The following is a 26,762-nucleotide window of genomic DNA, read 5'->3' as shown; positions in this document are numbered from 1 at the left end:
ATCACGTATTTGTTACTGTGAACCTGGGTGGCTTGGAATTCACTGTGTGTGTTAGGTGGACTCAGACTGATTTTCCTGCCTCTCTGCCTCCAGAGTGCTGGAATAATAGACATTTTTTTTTTTCTTTTTCTTCTTATTAAGGACAGGGTTTCTCTGCCCTGGGACTAACTTTGTAGACCAGACTGGTCTGGAACTCATAGAGTTCCACCTGCTTCTGCCTCCTGAGTGCTGGGATTAAAGACATGTCCCACCACATCCTGCTATGTTTACCATGTTTTTAATAAAAAATAAGTTTTAGTTAGGCATATGTACACGTCTGTATGGGGAAAATATACATCTGTGCCTGATGGTGCCTGCAGAGACCAGAAACATTACATTCCCCTGGAGTTAGTGTTCCAGGCTGTTATGAGCCACCTGATATGTTGCTAACTGAACTTGGGTCCTTTGCAGTAACAGTAATTACTCTTAACAGTTGAGCTATCTGTCTAGCCTACGTATTTACTATTTTAAAGTGTATGCCTCAGTAATATTAAGTATATTCACATTAATGAATATAACAGATCATTAAAACTTTTATCTTTTGTCCACAACCTTTGGGGGGAAGTACTTTTTTACTTTTTGTATCTATGATGGTTTTGACTTTTGGTGTGAAAAGAATTGTGTTTTGAGCTGAATTTCAAATCATTATAACTAGGTTCAAACATGTTTATCAATATTAGGAGCCATTAAATCGTGCTCAGTTCAGTAGCACATATACTAAAATTGGACGAATACAGAGAAGATTTGCCCCTGCACAAGGATGACATGCAAATTCGTGAAGTGTTTCATATTTTTGTCTCCTGAGAGACTCTGCCAGTACCTGACAAATACAGAGATGGATGCTCTCAGCCATCCATTTTGGACTGAGCACAAGGTCCTCAATGGAGGAGCTAGAGAAAGGACAGAAGAAGCTGAAGAGGTTTGCAGCCCCATAGAAGGAACAACAATATGAACCACCCAGTACTCCCAGAGCTCCCAGGGACTACACCATCAACCAAAGAGTACACATGGAGGGATCCATGGCTTCAGCTGCATATGTAGCAGAGGTTGGCCTTGTTGGACATCAAAGGGAGGAGAGGCCCTTGGTCCTGAAAAGGCAGGTGCCCCAGTGTAGGGGAATGCCAGGACAGGGAAGCAGGAGTGGGTGGGTTGGTGAGCACAGGGAGGGGGGATCGGATAGGGGGGGTTTAGGAGGGGAAACCAGGAAATCGGATAACATTTGACATGTAAATAAAGAAAATATCTAATAAAAAAAAGTTAAATCAACACATGCATTACTCTGGGTTAGGGGCATGGGAGAGTACATAACTATCCCAGCTGTGCATTAGCTTAGGTTATAAAAGCTGATTACATGGGGAATCCAAGACAAGGTCGGTTGTTACATTGTTCTCTTAAAGGCCAGTAAACAATTTGTATACATAGTAGGCTAGCAGTCTTAAGTCTTGAGTGACTTCAAGATGTATTATTAACTCTGGGTGTGAGTAAAAGTATGCCTCTTAGATCAGAAGAGAGATTTTCCAGAATGTTGTATTGCTACATTCTGTGATTTGACAAACATTTGGAAAGTATTTTCTGTATCCTGCTGGCTGTGGAAGTTTGTTTCTTGCAAGAAGTTGTTGAGAAACTTGGAGAAGTGACAGTTGGTGAATGAAAGGTAGGGTGAATATGGAAGATCAAATGAAACTAAATAGCCCAATTTGTTCAACTTTGGGAGTATTGGTTATATGATGTGCAGTCAGGTGCATATCATTGATTTGCTGAGCACACATCTTGGTTGTAAGGATTTTTTTCAGGATTCAGAGACCTTAACCTTGGTGCATGTTTGGCTTTAGCCATTACTTTGGAGGTTTTTGGTTCAATCATGGAGCTGGCCATCATGGTTGTTGTATATAATCCTGTTTGCAATTCACAGTCAGGTGGAGAAATGGATCAGTGTTGCATAGACTAAGAGAGAAGAGTAGTTCAAAATATTGGTCTTTGGACCTTTCATCAGCACATGAGGTACTTACTGAATGTTTTCAGTTTGTCTCAGATGCAGCATGACTTGGATGGTCCAAGTCTAGAGTGAGTTCTGTGCCAGCTTCTCAGGGAAGAGGTGCTTAGATAATTGTTCTCATTTGGCTTTCTCAGCTTCCCATGGCTAGTTATTTCATTCCTTCCAGGTTCTGTCTCCTTTGCTAAACTTGTTGCACTTCCACTTCCTGGTTCACTTGATCAGTTACTAGGTTAAATGTGTGTTGAGGTTTCCAGTTGTATTTGTTATTTTATGACCCGGTTTGAACTTGAATAAAAAAAAAAAATCTCTTGAATATGCTTTTTTTAAAACGTCATTTCAAGTAGTACAGAATAAATCTAAAACAAGCAAGGAGTAAGTCACAGGAAAAGACTTAATAAGAAATGAACATTAAAATGATGCATATCAGAACCACATTTATTTAACAATGTGTTCCAGGAACAAAGGGCAAATTTCTACAATGTAAAACTGAAATTACTTTTGCATCAACCTAATACTTTTGATACTTTGTATGACTAGAGATAGACTGTATCTGTTCTGTGACTGGCTTGTTTTGCTTAGTGTAATGTCCTTGAGGTTCATCTGTTGCCTCCATGTTCTCTTAAAGGCAAGTAAACAGTTTGGGTACATAGTAGGTCTTAAATTGGACACCCCCCCCCCAAGCCTCTCCTCACATAAAGCATTAATCAAGAAAATGCTCCACAGATTTGCCTACAGGCAATCTGATGGAGACAGTAGTTTAATTAAGGTTCCTTCATTGTCAGGTTATCAGCAAACACTGTTACCCGCTAAGCCATCTTGCTGGTATTTGAACTAGTGTTTTAAACAAATCAAAATTAGTGGTGTAGTTCAATAGTAATGTACTTGCTTAGTGTTCATGAAACCTTGCTTTAAACTTTAGCACCATTAAAAAAGCAAGTAAGATGATGTAGCTAGGTCTTATGGGTCATACATGTAATCCAGCATTTTTGAGGCTGAGGCAAGACTGCAGTCAGTTTGAGGTTTAACCTGGGCTATGTAGTGAGATCCTATCTCAAGAAACAAAACCTAAAATGAATACACAAATTTAAAAGAATAAATTGGCTAGTTTGAGCTTACAGGCATTCAATACTTGGGTAATTTATCAGCTAAAGAAGTAAAAGTTGCACTATAGATATTCTAGAAAATAAAATTTCAAATTATTTATTGGGTGCCCCACCCAGCTTTTTCCATTAGGACAATTTGAAGGATGAAATGCTTTAGAAAGAGACATTCTATATGGTAACACTAACTTTTAAATTCAGAGAACTTAAAGTGTCTTGTCTTTTCTACCATCTATGATTCTTTGAAAACCTAAACTAGTATGGTGTGTGTTGGAGGCTGGAGGGGGGGATTCTTTTTTTTTTTCCTCATATAACTGAATAGTTACTGAAACTGATTTTATTTGCTTGACGGTAGGGCCCAAGTGTTCTAACTAAGCTCAACCAGGATCCTAAGTGTCCCTGAGATTCATACTTATCGCTTGGTTTCTTGAGAGTTTGACACATTTCTTTTCTCTTTGTTTCTTTCCTTCTCTTCTCCTTTTCTTCCCTCCTTCCCCCTTTCCTTTTTTCCTTTTCCTTTTCTTTCTGGCTTCTGCGTAGAGATAGTCCAGGATGGCCACTCTTTCTTACCTTCCTTTTAGGAAAACTAAACTTTACAAATGATGTGTTGTTAATGAGATACAGGTTACTTTCTCTCAGTTTAAATTACTAGTAAACTTTCATTGTTTTTAAGTCCATTATTTACACAGAGGTAGGCTCTGGGATTTTAAAAATGAGTAAAACCTGTTCTTGATAGTGAAAAATGTATTTACAGTGGAGGTGGAGTACAGTGAAAATTGTGATTTTTAAGTGTTACTGTGACAGTAGTGGGATTTGGGAATTGTGAAGGAGTCAGGTCTTCACCTTCTGGTGGACAGGAGGCTGAGAGAACTCTTCAGGAGGGCGCCTGAAAAGAAGGCATCATGTTGAAAGGCAGATCTCTAGTGACCTCCTCCAACCCACTCAGTTTCTGGGATCTAAGTGATCACTTTTCTCTCTGGTCTCCAGCATGGTCTAAAACTAATATCATCTCCTTTAGAGCCTGCTCTGTAGTGTCATCTAACCTGGACACTCAGTTACTCTGTCAGTTTCCCTGTCTCCTCTCCTGTTTCTATATGGCTGCCAGCTTGGTCTTCTCTGAATATAAATCACCCCACCTTCCCTTTGACACAACTGTTTTCCTATTGCTCCTGAGACAATGGAAATTCATAACATTTTACATAGCTAGGCAGAAATGACCTTGTAATCTCTTGAAGAGACAATATGATTCTAATACTTGTATAAGAAAAGAACACTTAAGGTACAGGTTCTGGTATGTGTTATATGTCTGGTAAACTATATTCCCATATTTATTAGCATAGTTGGCTCATGGAGTCTGCAACTAAAGATAGAGGCATTTGCTTTGTATTTGCTGCATTTCTCCTTCCTCTTCCTCACAAAACCCTACATGTGAATAAAAGTGGCATAAGAAGTAAAGACCCCATCATAGTATTTGAAGTGATAAGTGTGATCAGGTGTGTGTGTGTGTGTGTGTGTGTGTGTATGTGTGTGTGTGTGTGTGTGTGTTGGTTTATCCTTTGTTTTTCAAGGCAGGGTTTCTCTGTGTAGTCTTTCTTGGCTGTCTTGGAACTTAATCTGTAGACCAGGTTGGCCGTAAACCCAGGGATCAGTCTGTCTCTGCCTCTAAGTGCTGGAATCAAAGGTGTGCTCCACCACTGCCCAGCCCTGATTTATCCTTACTATCCTACTGTACTTTCTACTCTTAATGTGTACATGGAACCTTTTCACTTGTACCTTTTGCAACTAGAGAGGTCTCTTGCTATTTGAGAGGGAATGGTTGGAATAGCCCCTTGGATAACAAAATCCATATAAAATGGCAAGGTAATTGACATAATCTGTGAACATCTTTATGTTCCAAACTATCTGTATTATACTAAATTAGCTAATACGACAGAGATACTATGTAAATAGTTGCTGCACTGTTTGTTGTATAATACTGTTTAGGAAAAATGGCCATAAGTTTGTACATATTCACCATAGAGCTGTCGGTTATGTAGTGTGAGAGGGGGGTATGGGTTAGACAATGCTCCAAGTGTTGGAAGTTGGTTGGGGATATGTGGAGTGGCTGGGACTATAGCAGTTTGTGCTTACCCTTCATTTATTGTGTTGAGTGAGCATAGTACTCGGAATGAACCAAATTCAGGTTTTGTTGTTTCCTAGTTTTAGTTTTTTCCCACTGAATATTTTTTTTAATTCAACATCCTATCTTTATTAGATATATTCTTTATTTACATTTCAAATGATATCCCCTTTCTAGGATCCCCCCTCCCCAAAAGTTTCATAAACCCTGTTCCCTCCCCCTGTTCCCCAATCATTTCCCTCCCCTCCCACTTCCCTGTCCTTGTATTCTCCTACACTGCTACATCAAGTCTTTCCAGGACCAGGGACTTTTCCTTCTTTCTTCTTGGGCACCATTTGATATGTGAATTCTGTCTTGGGTATTCAGAGCTTCTGGACTAATATCTACTTATCAGTGAGTGCATACCATGTGTGTTCTTTTGTGATTGGGTTACCTCACTTAGGATGATATGTTCCAGTTCCACCCATTTGCCTAAGAACTTCATGAATTCATTGTTTTTAATAGCCGAGTAGTATTCCATAGTGTAAATATACCACATTTTCTGAGTCCATTCCTCCATTGAGGGACATCTGAGTTCTTTCCAGCTCCTGGCTATTATAAATAGGGCTTCTATAAACACGCCACTGAATATTTTTGATCAGAGGTTTGTTGAACCCATACATGTGAAACCTGTGGACATGGGGGGTAAGGTGTATGATCATTCAGTTGTACACTGCTGATCTCCATAACAATGTTTTTAAAAGTGTATTTTTTTATTTTATGTATTTTATTTGATTTTGTATATATGGGTGTTTTGCCTACACGTTATGTCTGCACCACTTGGGTGCCTGATGCCTATGGAGGCCAGAAGATAGTGTCAGATCCCCTACGTGGTGTGAGCTGCTATGAATGCTGGGATTTGGACCTGGGATCTTTGGGAGAGTAGCCAGTACTCTTAGTCACTGAGCCATCTTTCTAGCCCCCTATTCTAGCTTTTTAATAATTAAAAACTTAAAGAATGATTTTACTCTAAAAATGTGAGCCCCATAGAGTGAAAACTAGCTTGTTGTATAGTATACATAATTCCCATAATAAGGTCACATATCTATAAACCTGCTACTATTTAAGACTTATAGGTAAAAGTATGTTTATAAATAAAAATATGTTTTAAAAGCTGAGCATGGTGGCTAACTCCTTAAATCCTAGCACTTGGGGACCGAGGCAGGTGGATCTTTGAGTTTGAGGCCAGCCTGTTCTGGAGTGAGTTCCAGGACAGCCAGGGCTACACAGAGAAACCATGACTCAAAAAACAAACAACAATTAAAAAACCAAAAAAAAAAAATTAAATAAAATCACTCAGTGATAACATTTCCAGGATTTAGCTATATGGAATACATGGGTTTTTCTCTACAAATATCAACAGTAAAAATGTTTTGTTGATATCATTTTGCTTGGGATTAAAAGATCATATTCAAGCTGGTTAGATAAAATGATTATAATATGAAATCATTGCTTTTAGAATAATCATGGGCCAGACTGGGAAGAAATCTGAGAAGGGACCCGTTTGTTGGCGGAAGCGTGTAAAATCAGAGTACATGAGACTGAGACAGCTCAAGAGGTTCAGAAGAGCTGACGAAGTAAAGGTAATTTCATAAAAATGCTTATATAATGGAAACTAATTTCCTCCAGCCCAAGTTAAATAGATTTACTTTGAAACAGTACTTTTTCAGTTAAGGTCATATTTACAATAAAATCGATTAAGACTTGCAAGCGATGGTCTGTCTGTACTGTGTGCCTCTAATGCCAGCACTTGGGAGGTAGAAACAGAAGGACCAGAAGTTCAAGACTGCACTGATGAGAGAGGTTTGACGGGTAAAAGTACTTGCTGCTAAACCTGATGACCTGATTTTGAACTGTAGGACCTTTGTGGTGGGAGGAGAGAACCAATCCCCACAAGTCCTCTGACGTCTGTAGAAGCGCTGCAGCACGTAATGCACAGGCACATGAATCAACAATGTAATAAAAAGTAAAGAAGCTCAAGATCATCCTGGGATACGTGGACCCTTTCTCAAAAAATGAAAAAAATATTTATCATGCTCATTAATGATAACAAATATTTAAATTAAGGATTATTCAGCCCTGTTTGAAAATCAGTCTTTTCAGTATGCCTTTGCAGTGCTTGTATAGACTCTGACAGAAATACAAAGGCATTTGTTTTAAGATTTTGTGTTTCTAAAGTCATTGTGATTCTAAAGTACAAAGTTAAACAAAAGGAGGATGGAAATAATTTCCTGTTTCCCTTTCACTTACAGGGAACTAGGGGCAATGTTTTTGTATTTATTATTAGAGTGTGGAAAATTGTAGTGTATTGTGTGAAATCTGTACATTTGAGGACATGGTCATGGTACTTTTGATGATTCACTAGATTTTAACCTGCTTTAAAGATGCTACATATTGTAACAATGAACACTTTCTTGTTTGTTTTTAAAAGACTATGTTTAGCTCCAATCGTCAGAAAATTTTGGAAAGAACTGAAACCTTAAACCAAGAATGGAAGCAGCGAAGGATACAGCCTGTGCACATCATGACTTCTGTGAGCTCATTGCGCGGGACTAGGGAGGTTGGTTAACACAGTGTTGCGACAATTATCAACACATTTGCTTTCACTTATTGGAATGTTTATTGCTTATTGAGAACAATTCAGATTTCAGGATATGTCTCTTTTGTTGCTACGTCTTTCAGAGTGTATCAGTGGCAGTCTTACCAAACTACTAATAATTCTTTTAACAGTGTGGTGTGTTTTAGGATTTGTTTTGGCTATTTAGACATACTAGACTTAAAAATAACTTTGAAATCAAATCTCTAAAATGCTCAGATTAGTATTATTTAGAGCAAGGCATTCTAATTCACAGTTGCTTTCCTCCCTGTCTCCTTAATAAAAATTAGTCATGTTGTAAGAAATATTTCTTTTTATATTTATGATCTAAGAAAGCTTTTTATTAAGCATTTTGTTTAAAGACTGAGAATTTTTAAAAAAGTTCAGTATTCTGAGATTGGCATTTTCTACAGTTACATTTTCTGAGTGAGGGAGATCTTAATCACCATCAGATAATTTCTTATTTTCAAAGAAAGGCAAAAAATAAAATCCTATAGTGAGGGAAGGGAGAAATATTATAATTCTATTATAATCTCAAACAAAAGTCCTATGGTAGAGTCTATTATTAAGTATCTCATCAAAACATACTACCAGCAAGATGGTAGGGAATGGCAGAGACCTAAACAGAAGAGAACTACTTATTAGCATTCTGGTTTGAACATTTCTGTTTAGGGGCCTTGTTTTACAGAGAAAGATATGATAAAGGGTGTTTAGTGGAATCTGAAGGAAAAACAAGTAATTTGGAATCAAGATTATACTATTGTAGATTATTCATGAATGCATAAACATGGGAGATCACCTATTTATTCTGAAGTAATTACTTCAGTGAGCATTTTCATATGTAACAGTATTATAATAAACAAGCCGTAATTTGCTGTTATCTGAAGCTTGTGGAGGTTATGTGACACACAGGCTTCAAAGGCTTCTGTGATGGTTCAGTGGCATTTTCACAGATAATACTCTATATATGATTCTAAAGGTGACTTTGGTGATGTTCGTGGTGCTGTGGTATTGGTGAGAATACATGATTTGGAAAAGTTCCTAGTTCTTTATAGTTTGTAGGTGACATCTTTAAAGTCTGACTTACAATTTTACAAATTTATAAATTATAAGTTTACATACTTTATATTATACTTTCCCCATTATCATGAAAATCAAGAGTAGAGCTTGGAAGCAATAGCTTTCATTATTATTTGAAAGGTGAAAGGGATACTATTCTATGCTGTGCCTCTGAACATTCTAAGACAGGCATTTCAGGTAATTCTTTTGCAAGGTTTATTTGTTTAAGATTTATTTTTGAATGGGGTGTGGTAGCTCAAATCTGAAGCAGGTGGATATTTGTGATTTCAAATTCAGGATTATAATAGTGAGACCCCCATCTTTTAAAAAATCTTATATGTATATGAGGGTTTGTCTACATGTATTTGAATGGACTGTGTGCATGCCTTGTGTCTCTAGAGATCAGAAGAAGGTATTAGATTTCCTATAACTGGAGTTCTGGGTAGTTATAAGTTACCTTGTAGGTGCTAGGAGCTGAATTCAGGTCCTCTGTAAGAGCAGCAAGTACTTTTAATCACTAAGCCAACTCTCTTCCCATTCTTTTTAAAGTTTGCTGCCTTTTTAAAAATTTCGAGTATTTTATTCAGGAGTACTGTCTTTACATGGTTTCCATTCCTCTCCCTCAGCTCCTCCCCACTCCCTCTTAAATTCTGAAGTTTTTTAATTATTTCCCCCACCCTGTCTGTCTGTCTGTCTGTCTGTCTCTCTCTGTCTCTCTCTTTCTCTCTCTCTCTGTCTCTCTCTCTGTCTCTCTCTCACACACACACACACATACACACACACACATACATACATACTCTGCTGAGTCCATTTAAGCTGCTTGTAGATGTATAAGTTTTGAATATTTTATCTTAGTAATTTTGATAAAGAATAGAGTTCACATTTTGTCCTTTATAGAGCATTTCAAACATAAATACTTCCTTGTTATTGAGATTCAGAAATAATTTTAGTAATCTTGGCCACAGAATTTGAATTTAGAATATATTTCTTTTTTTTTAAGGTTTTTATTTTCAGTTCTGTGTATATGTGTCTGTGTGTGACTGAACATATAAGTACATTGCCTGGGAAGGCAACCAGAGGGCATCAGATCCCTTGGAGCTGAAGTTACAGCTGTTGTGAGCCACCTGACATGGGTCCTGGAAACTTGAGTCCAGGTCCTCTGTAAGAACCATAAAGGCTCTTAATGGTTGAACCATCTCTTTAATTCCTCTCTTTGTTAAAAAAAAAAATATTTCTGACTTGAAGACAGTGATAATGTTATGCATTCATTTTCTTTGGTCTTCAGTTAATCTTTTAAAGAATTACCCAACATCAAGATGTCATTAAGCAATACTAAAGGATACATGCTTATTGCTATCATGGGGCTGTTTATCAGAATATGACTGGCTTTGTCTTAACAACTAGAAAAATTTGTGAGTCTTCTTTTTTTTTTTTTTTTTTTTTTTTTTTAGCTGTTTTCTTTTCTAGGTTTAGTAAAGAAATTGATATTACTCTTGATGTTCTTAGTGTATTTTTCGTATATTTGTCAATCCCCCCCCCCCCCAACTAAAAACTCTAAGGTGGTTTTCCTTCAGTAATTTGTTGTTGCTTATTTTGAGATAGGGGGTCTCACTATGTAGCTCTAGCTGGCCTGGAACTCACTATTGTTCACCAGTCTGGCTTCACACACAGGATCCATCTGCTTCTGAGATTTGGGTGCTGGGATTAAAAGTGCACGGCACCATGTTTGCCCTGGATTATTTTTTAATGTGAATTTAAAAAAAAAAAATACTGTGAATGCCTTGCTCAGGTAATGTCTGTGTGCTAGGCAAATGACATGATAAATAATTTAACAAGATAATCTGCCAGGTATATTTCTAGGAGAATAAGATGTATTTGTAAGCATCTCTGTTTTATGAAAAGAGAATTTTGGTAAGCATTGAAGTATAGAGTTGTTTGCAATAGAAATAGCATTAGATGTATATAATGATTTTTATATTTATGAAGAGTTTTTAAACTTTTGGACTCTTAAATATATGTAGGTTTGCTCTTCCTGGTAATATTTGACATGATTAAAATTATTTGCTTATTGATATTTACAAGTGTTTTTTTAATATTTATTTTTTAAATATTTATTTAAATATTTTATTTAAATTTATATAAATGATTTATTTAAATATTTAAATAAAAAATAATAGAATATAATCATTTTTGTCAAAGAAAAACTAGGTCTGTTTTACATGTAAGCACATACTTGATTGCATGTCTTATTGCCTTGTAATGCACGTTACTCAGGTGATTGTTAAGAGAAAGTACTAGTTACAATTTGTAAAGAAAAAAGAAAACACTCTAATGTAGCTAAGGTATCCGTATACTTCCCGAAACAGCAACATCTCAGCACTCTGATACATCCTCATGTTCAATATAGTAGCACATTTCTTGTAAATTTTGAGAACTCTAAGTTTTAAAGCTATTGTGGTGGTATATGTCCTTAGTCCCAGCAGGCACAAGTTGCCTTGTCAGCTCAGCCACGTGTCCACGGCAGTCCCTGCCCCTGCCTTTCACGGCTCTGCTCTCTGCTGCGTTCTTGTTCCAGCGAAGCTTGTACCACTAGGCAAGGAAAGACCATTTGAGAGAAACTTTCTAGACATCTCTTTAGGCCTCATTCTTTTAAACTACTTAGCTTCCCTCCCTCCCTCCCTCCCTCCCTCCCTCCCTCCCTCCCTCCCTCCCTCCCTTCTTTCCTTCCTTCCTTCCTTCCTTCCTTCCTCCCTTTCTTCCTTGTGGGTGTGCGCATGCTACTACTGGGTGTTTTTTAAATTTTTTTGTTTATGGACGTTTTGCTTGCATTTTTGTCTTCATCACTTATGTGTCTGGTATCCATGGAGGTCAGAAAGGGGGTGTTGGATACCTTGGTCTAGAGTTTGGATAGTTGTGGATCACCATGCAAGTTCTGGGAATTAAACCTGGGTCTGCTTAAAGAGCAGCCAGTGCTCTTACAACTTTCCACCTTCTCTTTGTTTTGTAATTGGTTATTTTGGCATTTGGCCTAAATTAGATTGGGGTTTAGTTTTTTTTTTTATTCTTCACATCTTTCATTTTGATGTTATCTCTGATATATTTGGTTATACTTTTAATTTTTTTATTTTTATGTTCCTCAAGGGCTTAGAAAGTCTTCAGGATTATAACTTACACATCTTTTAGTTTTCTGTTTTTGGTTTTGTATTCTAAGAACCACTTAACCCATAAGAATTTTCATGGCATAAACTGTGTGGAGGTAGGGTAAACCTTTTTTGTTTAGCTGTCTAGTTGCTTCAATATTATGTTGACTAGTCAGTCAACATTAAAGAGCACTTAACTATCTGTTGGCAAAATTAGCAGAAGCTGCTGACACTGCAGGATCTCCTGTGCCAGAACTTAAATGTAGCTCACTCTGTGATTATGACAGGCTTGTCTGTGTTTAGTCTCTGTTGCTCTGTTTGATTCAGTTTTTGAAATAGATTTGCTGCCATAGCTTGTAGACAGTGTGAACTCCTGTAGTATTGTGTTCATCATTTAGTTTCTTTCCTTTCAGTGGTAGTAATGGTTTGGTTTTCTTTCCATAGCACCATTATTGAAGTAGATACTTAAGACTGCACATACACATGCCTTGGTGTCCCATTGTCTATTCTCTGCCCCCTTCCTGCTTTCTTCTCTTTTGGGTGTTTTAGTTTGCCCACTGACCAAAGGTTAGAGGAGGAAAATGGCTAATAGGACAAGAGGGGTGGGGCATGGACCTGTTTAGAATAGTTCCTTTGGACCATTCCAATCTTCTTTGTCTACAGACAAGTCCATTAGTGAAACAACAAACACAAATCACCAATGGCTCAATCCAGAGGAAACCACCAGACTCTGCCAATTGGCATGAGTCTGCTAAAACTACAAGAAGCCGTCAGAACACCACCAGAAATTCTTTGGTGCACTTTTCTCTATGAAGCACAACAAGCAAAGATCATTGAAGAAAGAAAAAGCAAAGTGCATCAATGCAATAGCGTCATCAGCAATGGCCACTGTCAGGGAAGCCCAATGAAGACCAGCAAGGAGAACCAATGCCAGAGCGTCGTCCACTGTTTGTTGGGTTATATTTATACTCTTTCCAAACATCACGTGTCCTTCCAAGTACCCACTCCAGCAAAACATCACATGCCCTTTCACCAGACAACTTCTAGAAAAATACATGTCTATTCTCAGCAAAACATTCTCTCATAAGACAGCTTTCAGAAAAACGTCACATGACACATTTGAGTCTCCAACAAAGCCAGAAATTCTCACTTCACCAGCCCTTTCATTCTCTGGCAGTTCAGAGATGGCATAAATGTTGGGGTGGGTTAACTCAAAGCCCTGGATCTGGGCCTGGTTGGTGGCTGAACTGGTCTGGCTGTCACTTAGCTGGTATTTATAATTACCTTCCTCTGTTACCCATTCTGTGTTTCCGCCACATTCAGCAAGCACCTTAGTGGGTCTTAGCTATTTTCCTCGAAGAGTGACTCATGCTTTCATTAAGATGTGTCTGTGCTCTTTGTAATCCTTCATGGAATTGGTTGTTGTAGTTTCCCATGGACTTTAACCACAGACAGTGGTAACACCAAGGACTGTAGTAACACCAAGAGTGCCCTAAAGGATATCTTCTTTCTAGACATACTCCTTACCTCTGTCGTGGAGAAGCAATCCAATTTCATCTTGTTAGTCTAGATCAGTAACCCCTCCTGACACTTGCTCATTTCTTAACCTGTTGGTTTAAGGGCATTAGAAGTTCAAAGAGGCCTTGGGGACATCTGAGCTTCCAGATCAATGGAATGTTTGATGTGGCTTTTGGCAAGAATTCTCCCCTTTCTGAAACCAGAATTTCTAGGCCAGCAGAATTTAAGGTCATGGGAACAAGAAGTAAAACTTTTCCTAGTGGGTCACTAGGCATGATAGTGAGTGGAACTATTTCTTTTTCCCCTCCTTAGTTTCTGGACACAGGGATCCTGTCTCTGGGAGAAGCTATTCCATATATTGGATGCTGATTCAAAGCATATAGCATCTTCTGAAGAACACCTGCCCCAGGCCTCCAAGGGTTCTGACAACTAATTAGTGTTGTAACTGTCTTCATAGGGCCATTCCATCTTTTTGTTGAGCCAACTGCTTCAAGCTGGTAGGGAACATGGTAAGACTAGTGGATTCTATGATCTTGGGCCCACAGTTGTACTTCTCAGGTATCACATGAGTTCCTTGATCAGAATCAATACTGTATGGAATATCAAGATGGTGGATAAGGCATTCTGTAAATCCACAGAAATAGTTTTGGAAGAAGTGTTACACTCAGGAAAACCAAATCCATAATCAGTATAAGCATCTATTCTAGTATGGACAAAGTGTTATTATTTCTATGCAAGATGTGGTTCAGTGTAGTCAGTCTGCTATCAGCTGGTCACCTCAGGGAGCAGTGCCCTATCTGGGACTCGATATTTTGTTTGTTTTTGTTTTTGAGACAGGGTTTCTCTGTGTAGCTCTGGCTGTCCTGAAACTCACTCTGTAAACCAGGCTGACCTTGAACTCAGAAATCCGCTTGCCTCTGCCTCCCAAGTGCTGGGACTACAGGTGTGCACCACCACGAATGGCTTGGTCGGACTTAATATTTATTGGCTGCAGATCTAACACTTAGCAGCAGCTATAGCCAGTTCATCTTTGGTAAATGGCAGTCCATGTTTTCAAGCTCACGTATAATCCCCATATCTGCCACCATGGCCTCTTTGTTTATGTGTCCATTGGGTAATGACACAGATGGCTAGGAAAAGAGGCTTTATCTACTTGATTATTGAACTCCTCCAGCTGAAGTCAACTTTTGATGAGCATTTACATGGGATACCAAGTATCTTCACATTCTTCACCCATTTGGAGAAATCTGTCTACATACTCTTCCCCAGATGTTTTTCTTACTAATATTCTAATCATGTTTTTCTAAGTCCCTGACTGTTCAGCCAATTCAATGTTTACAAACTGTTAATCAGTGAATAATCACACATCTGACCACTTCTTCTGTTCAGAGCACCATATGTACTGCCTGAAGTTCTGCCCTTTGTGAAGATTTCCCTTCACTAGTGACTTTCAGGGTTGTCCCAGAAACAAGTTGTCATGTTTCAACTGTCTACTTCTGGGTAGGGCTTGCATAGTATGCAAAACATCAGTAAACCAGGCTCTAGTTTTTTCTTTTCTTAGTCATCAGTCATATGAGGCTTATGTATACATGCATGCTTGGGATCAGGTGGCATTGTAACAGCAGATGGACGACTTCTTGGGTAACTTGCTTGTGTCTTCAGGACTTGCTCAGGCCTGATCATATGTATACCACTTCTATTGGAGAATGGATTGCTACTATGCATGTCCTATTTTATGGTATGGTTGGTAAGATAATACCCAGTTCATGATGGGCAGCTTCAGTCACATTGTAACTTGGTGGCCCATTGTCAAATGTTCAGTTTCTACTAAAGCACAAGCAGGCCAAGAACTGCCTTGTCAAAGGGGGGATAGTTGTCTGCAGATGATGATGGTATAGTAGACCCTTGTTCCAAAATCCGAAGTGGCTTCTGTGATTTACTTATAGAGGCCTGCCTATCAGAGGATCCAAACAGCATCCCTATCTGCCACTGACAACCTCAAAGTATCATTACCTCTACTAGATCACATGGTCCAAATGGTAGTGTAGCCTGCACAGCAGCTTGGACCTGTTAAAGAGCCTTTTCCTGTTCCAAGCCCCATTCAAAGCTAGCAGTTTTCTGAGTCACTTGTTATATAGGCTGGACTAACACATTCAAGTGTCCCCAGAATTCATATAGACTCACCAAACCTTACACTTCTTTCTTGGTGGTAGAAGGGGCCAGATGCAATAACTTATCCTTCATCTTAGAAAGAGTATCTCTTTATGTCCCATAAGAGTGTGTACTCCTAAGAATTTAACTGGGCCTTTGAATTTTGGCTGGATTTATTCCCATCCTTTGATTCACATGTATCACCAAGTCAAAAATGGTTGCTACTTCTGCTTACTTGGTCCAGTCAGCATGATGTCACCAATATAGTGAACCAATGTGATACTTTGCAAAAGAAACAGATGATCAAGATCCCTTAGAAGTAAGTTATGACTCAGGGCTGGAGAGGTGATAGATCCTCAGAGAAAACTATACAGGTATACTGCTGGTCTTGCCAACTGAAAGCTGATTGCTTCTGGTGGCCTTATGGACAGTCAGGTACCGAGAAAAAGTTATTTGCTAGATCAATAGCTATATGCCATATACCAGGAAATGTGTTAATCTGCTCAGATAAGGACACTGGCATAACAGCACAGTCATATTTACTACCTAGTTTAGTTTTAGATAGGCAACTGTCATTCTCCATGTCCATTTGTTAAAGGGAAATGTAGTGGGAACCACTAGTTCTATATCTTTTCAAGTCCTTGATGGTGGTACTGATTTTTGCAGTTCTTCCAGGGATGTGATACTGTTTTTGATGAACTGTTTTCTCTGACAGAGGCAACTCTAAAAGACTTCCATTTACCCTTTCTAACCACAATAACCTTCATTGTATAGGTCAGGGAACCGGTGAATATCTTTTCAATTGTACATCTGGGACTGGGGAAATAACCAAAGGATGAGTTTGAGAGATGTACTGTACCTACTGTGAGTCAGACTTCAGCCAAAGCTCCATTAACCACCTGACCTCCATAGGGCCCTACTCTAATTGGAAGGCTTCAATGCTTTTTTGGGGTCTCTTGGAATCAGTCTTAATTCAAAACCAGTATTCAGTAGACCCTGGGAAGTCTGATTGTTTCCTTTCCTCTAGTGTACAGTTACCCTTGTAAAAAGCTGTAGGGCCCTCTGGGAAAGAACTAGAGAAAGGTTAACAGTAAAATTCTTAGGTAATTTATCAAGGTCTTTCCTCAGGGGAACCTGGCAGTCCCCTTTATTCAAAGGGTTCTGGTTTGGAAACTGGCTCAGGTCTAGAAATTGGCTTATGGGCTGATTTCCTTTTGCCATGATCCAATGTAGACTTTATTAGTTTGAGAATTTTTCTTTTTACATAGATCAAACAAAAAATGCAATAGGTTTCCTAAAATGTTTTTTTTTTCTTATGTAGAGAATGCTTTATTAGTTTTTGTAATTAAACCCATGTGGATAAGACCTTACATATTTAATACAGTGTGTTACCCCTGTACAAATGGAAAAAAAAATAAGTTCAGCGTTTCTAAACCAATATGGCTGTTAATTTCTGTACAATGCCAACTCAACACAGTAAACTGGGATGCTTTTTTCTGAAGTTGACAGCACAGCTAAAGTTTCCAAAAATTCAAATTTTCTATATATGCATGCATGTATGCGTGTATATCTGTGTGTGTGTTTGTGTGTGTGAGAGAAAAGACCAATAGTAGCAGTATGTTAATGCATCAATAGCAGCAACAGCTTTTCCAGGTTCTATAGTCATTTGAACAAAATTGTAGAGACATCTAGCAGACTCTATTAAAAAAAAAAAAAGTAAAAAAACCCCAGAAAATAGCACAGTTCCGTTACTCTTGTATCTGGAACCATTTTTTTTTTTTCAAATTAGCTTCTCGAGCATCATCTGGAAAGAAACATCCTGAGCAACATCATTAAAAACGTCTCTGATAAAGCACGGTCACTACTACATATCATAAAGCAGGTACAAGCTATTTTACATGAGCAACATCATTAAAAAACGTCTCTGATAAAGCACGGTCACTACTACATATCATAAAGCAGGTACAAGCTATTTTACATTCAGAGAGGTATAATACAGTACTGTCTTAGATCTATAATACTAGGGGATACAATTTAAAAGGCATTATTTGAGACTTGATTCTGCTTTTCCAGCAGAGGGCCCAAAGGATGGTATGACACTGCTCTGTAAAGAAACACACTCTTAGATTGGATTTTCTTTCCCTAGCAGCAGTTCTAAGGATTCATTCTCTCCACGAGTGTCAGCTAAACACCATTAAAAAATAAAATATGCCTAAGACAAAGCCGTGTAACCACTGGTTCATATGAAGATGACCTAGTAAAGACAAGCCAAACCTCACCTTACCAACCCATTATCAAATCTGTTATGTTACTAAATTGTTTCCTGCCTGGGCATACCACGATTGATTAGCCAGTAGCAAAGGTCCATACAAGTCATACCACCATAAAAATCAGATTTCCCGTGTTATCTTTTACAGGTCAGGCCTTTATGGACATTGTTTTGTCTATGCTGCCCAATACCATAACTATAGACACATTGTCTTTGGTGATTCAATGCTGCTACTTGACCCCGTGCTACCTCAGGGCCCAATTAAAGCTACTGAATTTAATTCATTCAACTGAACAGTAACACTTTAAACCCTCAAGACTGACACAAGGAAACGAGTGACAACAAAGCTCTTCAAATGGTGCCCCTCTCGCCATTTTTGGTCATACAGGACTAGTGAAGATCATGTCTTCTGGAACCTCCTAGGAGGATTAAGTCTTACACAGCATACTCTTGAGAATCTGAGGGTTCAAAGTTCTCAGCTTCAATAGGGTCTTCCCATATATCTCCATATCAATTATAGGATCCTATTCTTTACCAGTAATGCACTTAATTTTAACACCCTCTGAGGCTGGGACTTGAATTTTATTTGTAATTTAGTCTTATAATGGGGGCTTTGGTTTGGTTTTCTGTAACTTGAGTTCTATGGCTGCTAGAGAGATCTCTTCAAGGGTATACTTAGAAACCGTTATCAGTGGTTCTTTAACCCTGTAGTTCTTTATTATACTTCCTCATGTTGTGGTAAACCCAAACAATAAAATTATTTCATTGCTATTTTGTAAGTGTAATGGTGCTAGTTATGAATTGTAATGTAAATATCTGATATGCAGGGTATCTTAATATGTGACCCCCCCCCCCAAAGGAGTTACAGCCCACAGGTTGAAAACCACTGCTTTAGACTGTTTGTGTATACCTAGAGTTGGACAGTTTATTGCTAAGTTCATTGCTGAGTTCACTATATTCTGAGATGCTAGAAGCTGATTAATTGTATCATTCTTTTCCATTGTCAGTTTATCCAGTGATGCTAGAGTCAACTGACCAGTGTCATCCTTTTCCTTATTTTTCCACAAATTGTCCAAAGTTTTATATACAGAGTCACCAAATCCATTGCCTCTCACAATTGGCGAATCAGGATAATCAAATGTAGTTGTCTTGTTAGTCTGTAAAATAGTTCATATCATGGGCTTTCATCATTCAGGATTCTCTGAGGTTCCAGGAAAGGCTTCAGTAACTAAGTGTTGACAAAGTGAGATGCCTATTTCAGATAGATACTTAAAAGATTAATCTTTATATTTTTGTTGCTCTAGAACCACTGCTGATACCAAAATCTGTCAGAGTTCTTAAGAACTTGACAGATGTATGTATGTATGTATGTATGTAAGTATGTATATATGTATGTATGTATGTATGTATGTATGTATGTATGTATAGATGAATGGATGAATGAGATTTATCAGAATATTTTACAGGCTGTGGTCCATCTATTCCAACAATGGCTGTCTACAAATGGAAGGTACAAGAATCTAGAAGTTGTTAAGTCATTGAAGCCTGATCTTTTAGCTGCTCATTAGTGTACATCTGAATTCTGAAGAAGTATGCTCTAATGCCAGTGAGAAGGATTCAAGATCCAGGGCAAGCAGGCAAAGAGAACAAGTTTCCTTCTTCCATGTCCTTTGGCTTCCAGCAGAAGTTATCTAGATTAAAGGTAGATCTTCCACTTAAAAGATCTGGATAAAGATTATCTTCATACCGTGAAGATCAAGATTAGAAGTGGGTCTTCCCACTTGAAATGATTTAATTAAAAAAAAAAAATCTGTCACAGGTATACCTAGCTATTTGGGTTTTAGTTAATTCTACATGTAGTCAAGTTGACAACTAAGACTAGCCATCACACTAATCCTCCTGAAAAGCTACATATAATCTAATTACTTAGGAAGCCAAGGCCGGAGGATTGTCATAAGATTGAAGCCAGTCTGGTCTCAATAGAGAATTCTATGCCAGCTAGGGCTACACAGAGAGACCCTATCTCAAAGCAAGGCAACAACAAAAACACTCCCCTCTACTAACACACACACACACACACACACACACTCCCCTCTACTAACACACACACACACACAGACCCTGAAATGCTTGTGCATTTCTGCTAGGAAGAAGTGTAAGAGTGACATTAGATGAATCCAAGATAATAAATAGCCTTTTATTACAAGGGGGACTCTAGTATGTAATGGCTTTTTGACATAAATGTGTAATGTCAAAAATGGAAGCAGTTTACAATCTGGAATAGTCTACAGTTTATTTCTTAGGTTTCGTTAAATACTTGCGTGAAGATGTTAGGCACGTTCTTGTTTTTATTTCTGACCCTCTTGTTGGCAGGGCACTTTTTCTTGAGAATGTCCCCTTTAGTCTTCCTCCTTTGCCCTTCTACCTGGTTCTGAAACTCATGTTTGCTGTTGAGCTTCCTCAATACATGGTGCTTAACTCATTCCTTATTTTTTCCTTCCTGCTTCACCTAAAAGCAGTCTTGAATTTAAATATGTATACTGCCCTTACCATAAGGCCTAGTTAATTAAAAACTTGGATTTTGTTCTCTTTCTTTCCTTAAGTCCTGAAGAAAAATTAAGGTAGTTTTGGAAATAATCTTCAGCTTCTCTTTGAGGTTGATAGCTGATGTCTCCTCCTTACTCTCTCCTGGGCTGATGGCCTTCCTGAGTCGAGAGTAGCTGATGCCTTTCACTCACATTCTCTTCTGAGGCCATGGCTTTTCTGTTTCTTCATTGTTCTCACATGGAGAAATCGGAGTATGTTTGAAAATAATGACAGTTCATTGTGTCTCAGTATGAACTAACTAAATGAGCCAGTGAGTATCCTAGAATGTCTGATCACACCACCCAGTAGGGGGTGTGCTGGAACTCCCATGCACTTTTTTGAAGCTGGGTTTAACTGCCCTCATGCTGAGTCATTCAGAGGTGGGATGGCTGTTACTATTGTCCTTTGCAATGAATATTTACCTCATAGGGTAGTGTGAATTTTAAAGTCTCTAATGTGGTGCTTGGCACATAGGGTGTGTTAATTTTTCTCCCTTCCCTGCAGGTCATTCACCTGCTCTCCCTCTACGATTTCCCATAATACAGTTTTTACTTGGAACCAGTCTTCTGCCAAGAGTCTCAGTTTGGTTGTGTACTCCTACAACTACTATTTTTGGTTGGCTTCCTCTCCAGCCACACAGTCGCCTATTGTACCAGCTAGTTGATGTAAGTCTCCAATCTCAGAGGAACCTTGTTCTTACCAGTAAGCTGTGTTTCTCTGACAATGTGCCATCCTTGGTAACTTGGGTTTTTTTTTTTTTTTTTTTTGTTTTTGTTTTTGTTTTTTGTTTTTTCTTTTTTTACCACTGTTGATGACTTTTCTGTAATAATGTCTTGTGTGATCCTGAAATTGGAGCTGAGCTAGAATTAGAAATTTAAGTTGCTAAAGTAGGCCTCCTAGAGGTATAACTGAGCAGGCAAGAATGCTCTGGAGTCTCGTGAGGTCAACAGCTTTTGAACTCTTCTGAGTGATATGAGTAATTAGAGTTGAGGGTAAAACAAGTTCAAAGAAAGTAAAGTTGCTAAGTAACGGGAAATTTGTGTAATTTTTTTGTAAGTCAACAAACACATAGGATTTCTTAACTTGTTTTACCTGCAAATGCTGTGGCATTTCAGTACACCATTTCATAAGTGAGAAGGGTATGGTTGTAGCATGGCTAGAGGCTGTATGGGGTAGGATCCAGAGGCTCTGCAGAGCGCAGGTTCATTCTCCACAGAGGTGTTCTCAGAGCTTGGAAGGAACTGAGCTTTCTGCCACAGAGAATCAGCAAACATAGTCTGTTGATACCATAAACATATGTTTTGAGACACTGCAGAATATTATTTTGAGGTAGAAAGTTAAACTCTTACAGAGCTTGTGTTTCATTCCTTGATGATTTGTGAATGACTCAAAAGTTTGAAGTGATGGGTACCAGAAACGGGGCAGAGGTATTGTACTGGAGGTGTTATTTGTGTTATAGCCCATGCCTTCCTATTTTCTGTACTTTTGTAAGTTTCCAGCTTTCATTTAATATAGCCAGAAAGTTTTATGCAAATCAGTCATCTCCTAATCTAATAGTTGAAAAGAATATTCTCTGTCTGACTTACACATGACCTTGGATTCATATGCTAACATAGGTAAGTCAGGGCTGGAGAGCCAGTCTGTCTCTCTTAAGCTATAAAGACAGCCTCTATGTAGAATTAATTTATTCTTACCACATATAAAACAAAAGTTAATAACTTTTTTTAACAAATGAAAAATGTTTTATATTTAAGATTATTGGATAGTATGTGATACTTTATTGCATAATTAAAATCATTTCATACCTAAATTTACCTAGTTAGGTTTAAGGACAGGAAGATGTGCTAGGGATAGAGTTAGAGGAGAGTTGTTGACGATACCCCTGTGACCTCACTGGGTGTGGTCACATTCCACATAACAGATACTATAAGGCTGCTATAGGAAGTCTTCTCTGTGAGCTTCTGAGAACAAGAACTAAAACACAATAAATAAAGAAGTTCTTGGATATTACAGTTAGACTTAGCTTTTAGTCTTGCCTTCCAAGTTTACTTTCTTACTAGGAAGATTTAACTTCTGGCCCCTAGTCCCATTTGTGGATTATGATGTTAAAATTACATCATAAGGTCATAACAAGAACTATTTATGATTATGAATATAAGCATTTAGGTGGCTGGGACACAGTATGTGGTCAATAAATGTTAGCTCCTATTGTTATTGGATTAGCAAGTGGAGGGATGAGGATCTCTGTGTGAAGCCAGTTAGTAGGAAAGAGAACATTAATAAGCCATTCACACCTTATTTATTTGACTTTGAGCTTTTGATTTTGTTATTTTTCCTTTGCTTTTTTTGGAAAACACAGTAGACATCACTAGCTTAGTTCTTTGGAACTGCTTAGTCTGTTGCTCTCACTTCTGTTAGGAAGGGAGTCATCTTTGTGTGGCAGTGGGCACGGTGATGTTAGAGAAGCTATGTAGACCTGAGAGCTCTACACATGAGTACACATGAGTACACATGGAGGCTTATGTGGCCTGTGTGCAAGTATTCTCACCTCATCCAGTCCCAGTCTTGCTGACTTGGAAATACCCTACATAAATCTCAGATACTGACTCTGTATAGCATGTGTACATATGTGACTGCTATGGGTTCAATCTATTTTTATTAGTTATAGATCATCAATACATGTCTGAGATATTTTTGAGACAGCCATGGAAGCTTGTCATTTGAGAATAGAACTCTTAAAAGCTGGATTTCTCATCAGGATAGAAACCAATGTGGTTATTAGGGCACAGATTTTTACCATATTAGAATCAAAGTTGCAAAAATTTTAACAATTTCTAACCAGTATTTTTGTTCAAGTCATTGTGATAAGAAGGCATTAAATCACAGTGTAGTTAGCAGCATTTCCCTTTTTGATACAGAAGAAATAGTGTGCTATGAGATCTGATAGAGTTCCTCATTTGTGAGACAGGATTCCTGTGAGATTACAGTTGGGTAGTCTGTCTACCTTGGGCCAACAGTTTCAGGAAGGAGAGACTGCAGGAGTGACCAAGGCTACAACAGTTTCCTCATTCAAGCCTCACACTCCACACCTATAAAGGGTCACAGCTACCTTTGCCCCTGGCAGACACCTCAGTTTCTTCTCTGGAGAGAAGCTGTCCCTCACTATGTGCATTAATAAACACAGTTTATCTGTGTTGTTGGAGGGCAAATTCTGTCTCTTTTTGATGCCCCAGAAATCTAACATTAAATCATTATTATCATAAATAATATGAAATGACATTTTAAGGGACAGAAGGTATAATAATAGAGATGAAGTATCATAGCAGTGGGTCAGAGCAGTGAGCAGAACCAGACTTGCTGTTTATACTCCATGGACGATCTTGAGCAAACTGCTTGTCCTTTCTTCACCTTAGTTTTCTCACTGCAAAGTGGGGTAAGTATCTTCAAATAGAGTGTTATAATATCTATGAGAAAACATTTACTGTACTTAATGCAGTGCCTTACATGTGAACAGTTAGATGTTATAGATTAGATTAGATATATATGTATTTGGTATATATAATATATTCTAACCTATATGCTTGGGTGATCAGAACGAAATATAAACTCGAGTGTTTAGAGAAAGTGTGCTGTAGATCAGACTTCTGAGGTTAATATGAATATAGTTTTTGATTCTAACTGTTAATGGTAAGTATGAAAAAGGCTGGAGAGCTGGGCAGTGGTAGCGCACGCCTGTAATCCCAGCACTTGGGAGGCAGAGGCGGGCGGATTTCTGAGTTTGAGGCCAGCCTGGTCTACAGAGTGAGTTCCAGGACAGCCAGGGCTATACAGAGAAACCCTGTCTCGAAAAACCAAATCCAAAAAACCAAAAAAAGGAAAAGAAAGAAAAAGGCTGGAGGGGTTTAAAGGCTTGCAAAAGATGGAGAATGTCTAAGGAGAAAAGACATTAGAGAAAAGAGGATTCTTTTTGGATTTTTATAAACCTTTTTCCATCATAAAAAATATATTCAGAGTTATTTAAGTTTTTATTTATGTTCTGTTTTAGTGTTCAGTGACCAGTGACTTGGACTTTCCAGCACAAGTCATCCCGTTAAAAACCCTGAATGCAGTCGCATCGGTGCCCATAATGTACTCTTGGTCTCCCTTACAACAGAATTTTATGGTATGTAAGTAATGTAGCTTTTGCTTGTTTGATTATATATTTAAATAAGCGACATGGTAATTTTTTGCCTTGATAAGGAAAAAATAACTTTAAAAAGCCATCAGAATGATAGCACTTGGACTGATTTTTAAAATTTAATAGTTAAAAGTCATTTAATGTTCTTTATTGCATTCTCTACAAGAAAAGTTGAAGTAAATACATTTAAGGATGAAGTTTATGGTTCTTATTCTTTTAAAAGTGCCCTCTGGCCTCAGCCTGACTTTCCATTTTTTATCTGAGAGCTTCTCCACAAACATTTTTCAGGAAAAGATTAAGATAGTGGCACACCTTTAGTTTGAGGCCAGTCTGGTCTGCATATGGAGTTTCAGAACAACCATAGAGACCCTGTCTCAAAAAAAACAAAAGTCTGCACATGCATGTGCGCATGTACACACACACACACACACACATACACTAATGTACACTAGGAACTGTTCTTAGGATTTTTTGTTGTTGTTGGGTTTTTTTGTTTCGTTTCGTTTTGTTTTGTTTTGTTTGCTCTTAGGATTTATAATGCACAAGTTAGGTCATTGTCTCTACAGAGAACACTAGTCCAAGCTTTGGCAATACAATGTTCATATTTAATTCTTTATGGTAACAGAATGAAGGAAAGTAGAGCAAAAGAAATTAAAGAGTACATTTTTGACTTGTATTGATAAGTAAAAATACATAGTTTGGGGCTAGGGAGACATGCATACATGAAAAAGTCTGGCATGGCGGTATATAGGCATGTATATAACACTGGGGAGGTGGAGCAAGGGCCCTTGGCCAGCCTAGCCTAGCCTAATCAGTCGTCTCTAGGCCAGAATAACTCGAGGTGGATAGCTTCTGGGCCTGTACACATTCACACTCACATGGACCCACACACAACACACACACACACAAACACACACACACACAAACATACCCTTAAGGAAGAAAAAACAAAATCACTGTAGCTTTACGCATTTGATGTATTTAATAAAATGTTGAGAGAATTTCTTGATGAAGTGAGAGAATTGCAGTACAGAATTGCTTGTTAGAGGCGGTTTATTTTTTTAAATAGTAGATGTTTTTAATTAGTGACTTTTCTTACACTTCTAACAGTGGCAGTTATAGGTAAATTTCAGTTATTCTTATGAAGTTGAAGTATGTGCATTTAAGACTTTACTAAGAAATACTGCAATTGAAACATACTGATATCGTCAATGAGGCTTAATGTTTTCACATTTATATTGTGGACCTTTCTAAGCCCACTTACTCTGAAGTAAGTACACAGAGACCTAGTTATATTTGTCTAAGTTCTGCCACATGGCTGGTTGTCTCTGGGCAGTTTCATATGTTCAACTTCCTTAGAACCTAGGTGGCGATTGTTCCTGTGCCTGACTTTTTCCCAGAATTCCTCTCTCTACCAGTGTCCTACTGTATATTCTACTTTTTGTAATAGGCTGTAGGCTTTTTATTTTAACCAATCAGAAGGTGCCTTAGGCAGGCAAGGAAGGACAGAGACGTATCTTCACACAGTGCATATAAATATTAACCCTGCACAGATTGGAATTGTGAAAGACTCTTAAGAGTTTTTTGTTGTTTTGTTTTGTTTTTCAAGTTGCCAATGGGAAGTTTAGATCATTTCTAGACTTTCCTGGTAACTGACCAAAACAAATTAGATTACTATTATGGGTAGCATATACTTTGGGGAGCAAAGATGGCTACTACTGAGAAGACATAATAGCCAAATATTTAATTTTGGCTTACATTCAATGAACTAGACTCAGTTTAGATGGAAGTTGTGCACGAAAAATGAAATGAAACTTGAGAAGAGTGTGCTGACACTCTGAACCTGAACAAAATATACGTTAAACTCTACATTTTCCTTTTATTACTTACATTTTGCTTTGCCTCAATTTTTGTTTCTTTCTTTATTTAAGCTTCTGATAACAAACTCAAAATTGGTTGTCTAGTAATGATTT

General features: G+C 38.0%; 1 protein-coding gene and 1 non-coding gene across 14 annotated transcripts in view; both read left to right on the top strand.

Moving 5' to 3' along the window:
• Window positions 1-26,762, top strand: part of Ezh2 (enhancer of zeste 2 polycomb repressive complex 2 subunit) — a 60,995-nt gene that overhangs the window by 10,200 nt on the left and 24,033 nt on the right. For 8 of the 13 annotated variants that reach the window (XM_052173590.1, XM_052173598.1, XM_052173593.1 and 5 more), the window contains 3 exons: window positions 6,753-6,876; window positions 7,725-7,853; window positions 24,658-24,774. In XM_052173590.1, the coding sequence (XP_052029550.1) occupies window positions 6,760-6,876; window positions 7,725-7,853; window positions 24,658-24,774 (363 nt within the window). In that variant the 5' untranslated portion in view covers window positions 6,753-6,759. Of the gene's footprint in view, window positions 1-6,752; window positions 6,877-7,724; window positions 7,854-21,116; window positions 21,278-24,657; window positions 24,775-26,762 lie in introns of those variants that run through there. The other 5 variants (XM_052173600.1, XM_052173595.1, XM_052173599.1 and 2 more) reach the window with 2 other exon arrangements.
• LOC127679468 (U6 spliceosomal RNA) lies at window positions 733-834 on the top strand. The gene has a single exon (XR_007976779.1). It is a non-coding gene; the product is annotated as a U6 spliceosomal RNA (small nuclear RNA).

The sequence above is a fragment of the Apodemus sylvaticus genome, chromosome 2 (genome assembly GCF_947179515.1).
Source record: "Apodemus sylvaticus chromosome 2, mApoSyl1.1, whole genome shotgun sequence".
Lineage (NCBI taxonomy): Eukaryota > Metazoa > Chordata > Mammalia > Rodentia > Muridae > Apodemus > Apodemus sylvaticus.
The sequence above is the reverse complement of the archived record's forward strand: the minus strand, read 5'-3'. Positions and strand labels throughout refer to the sequence as shown.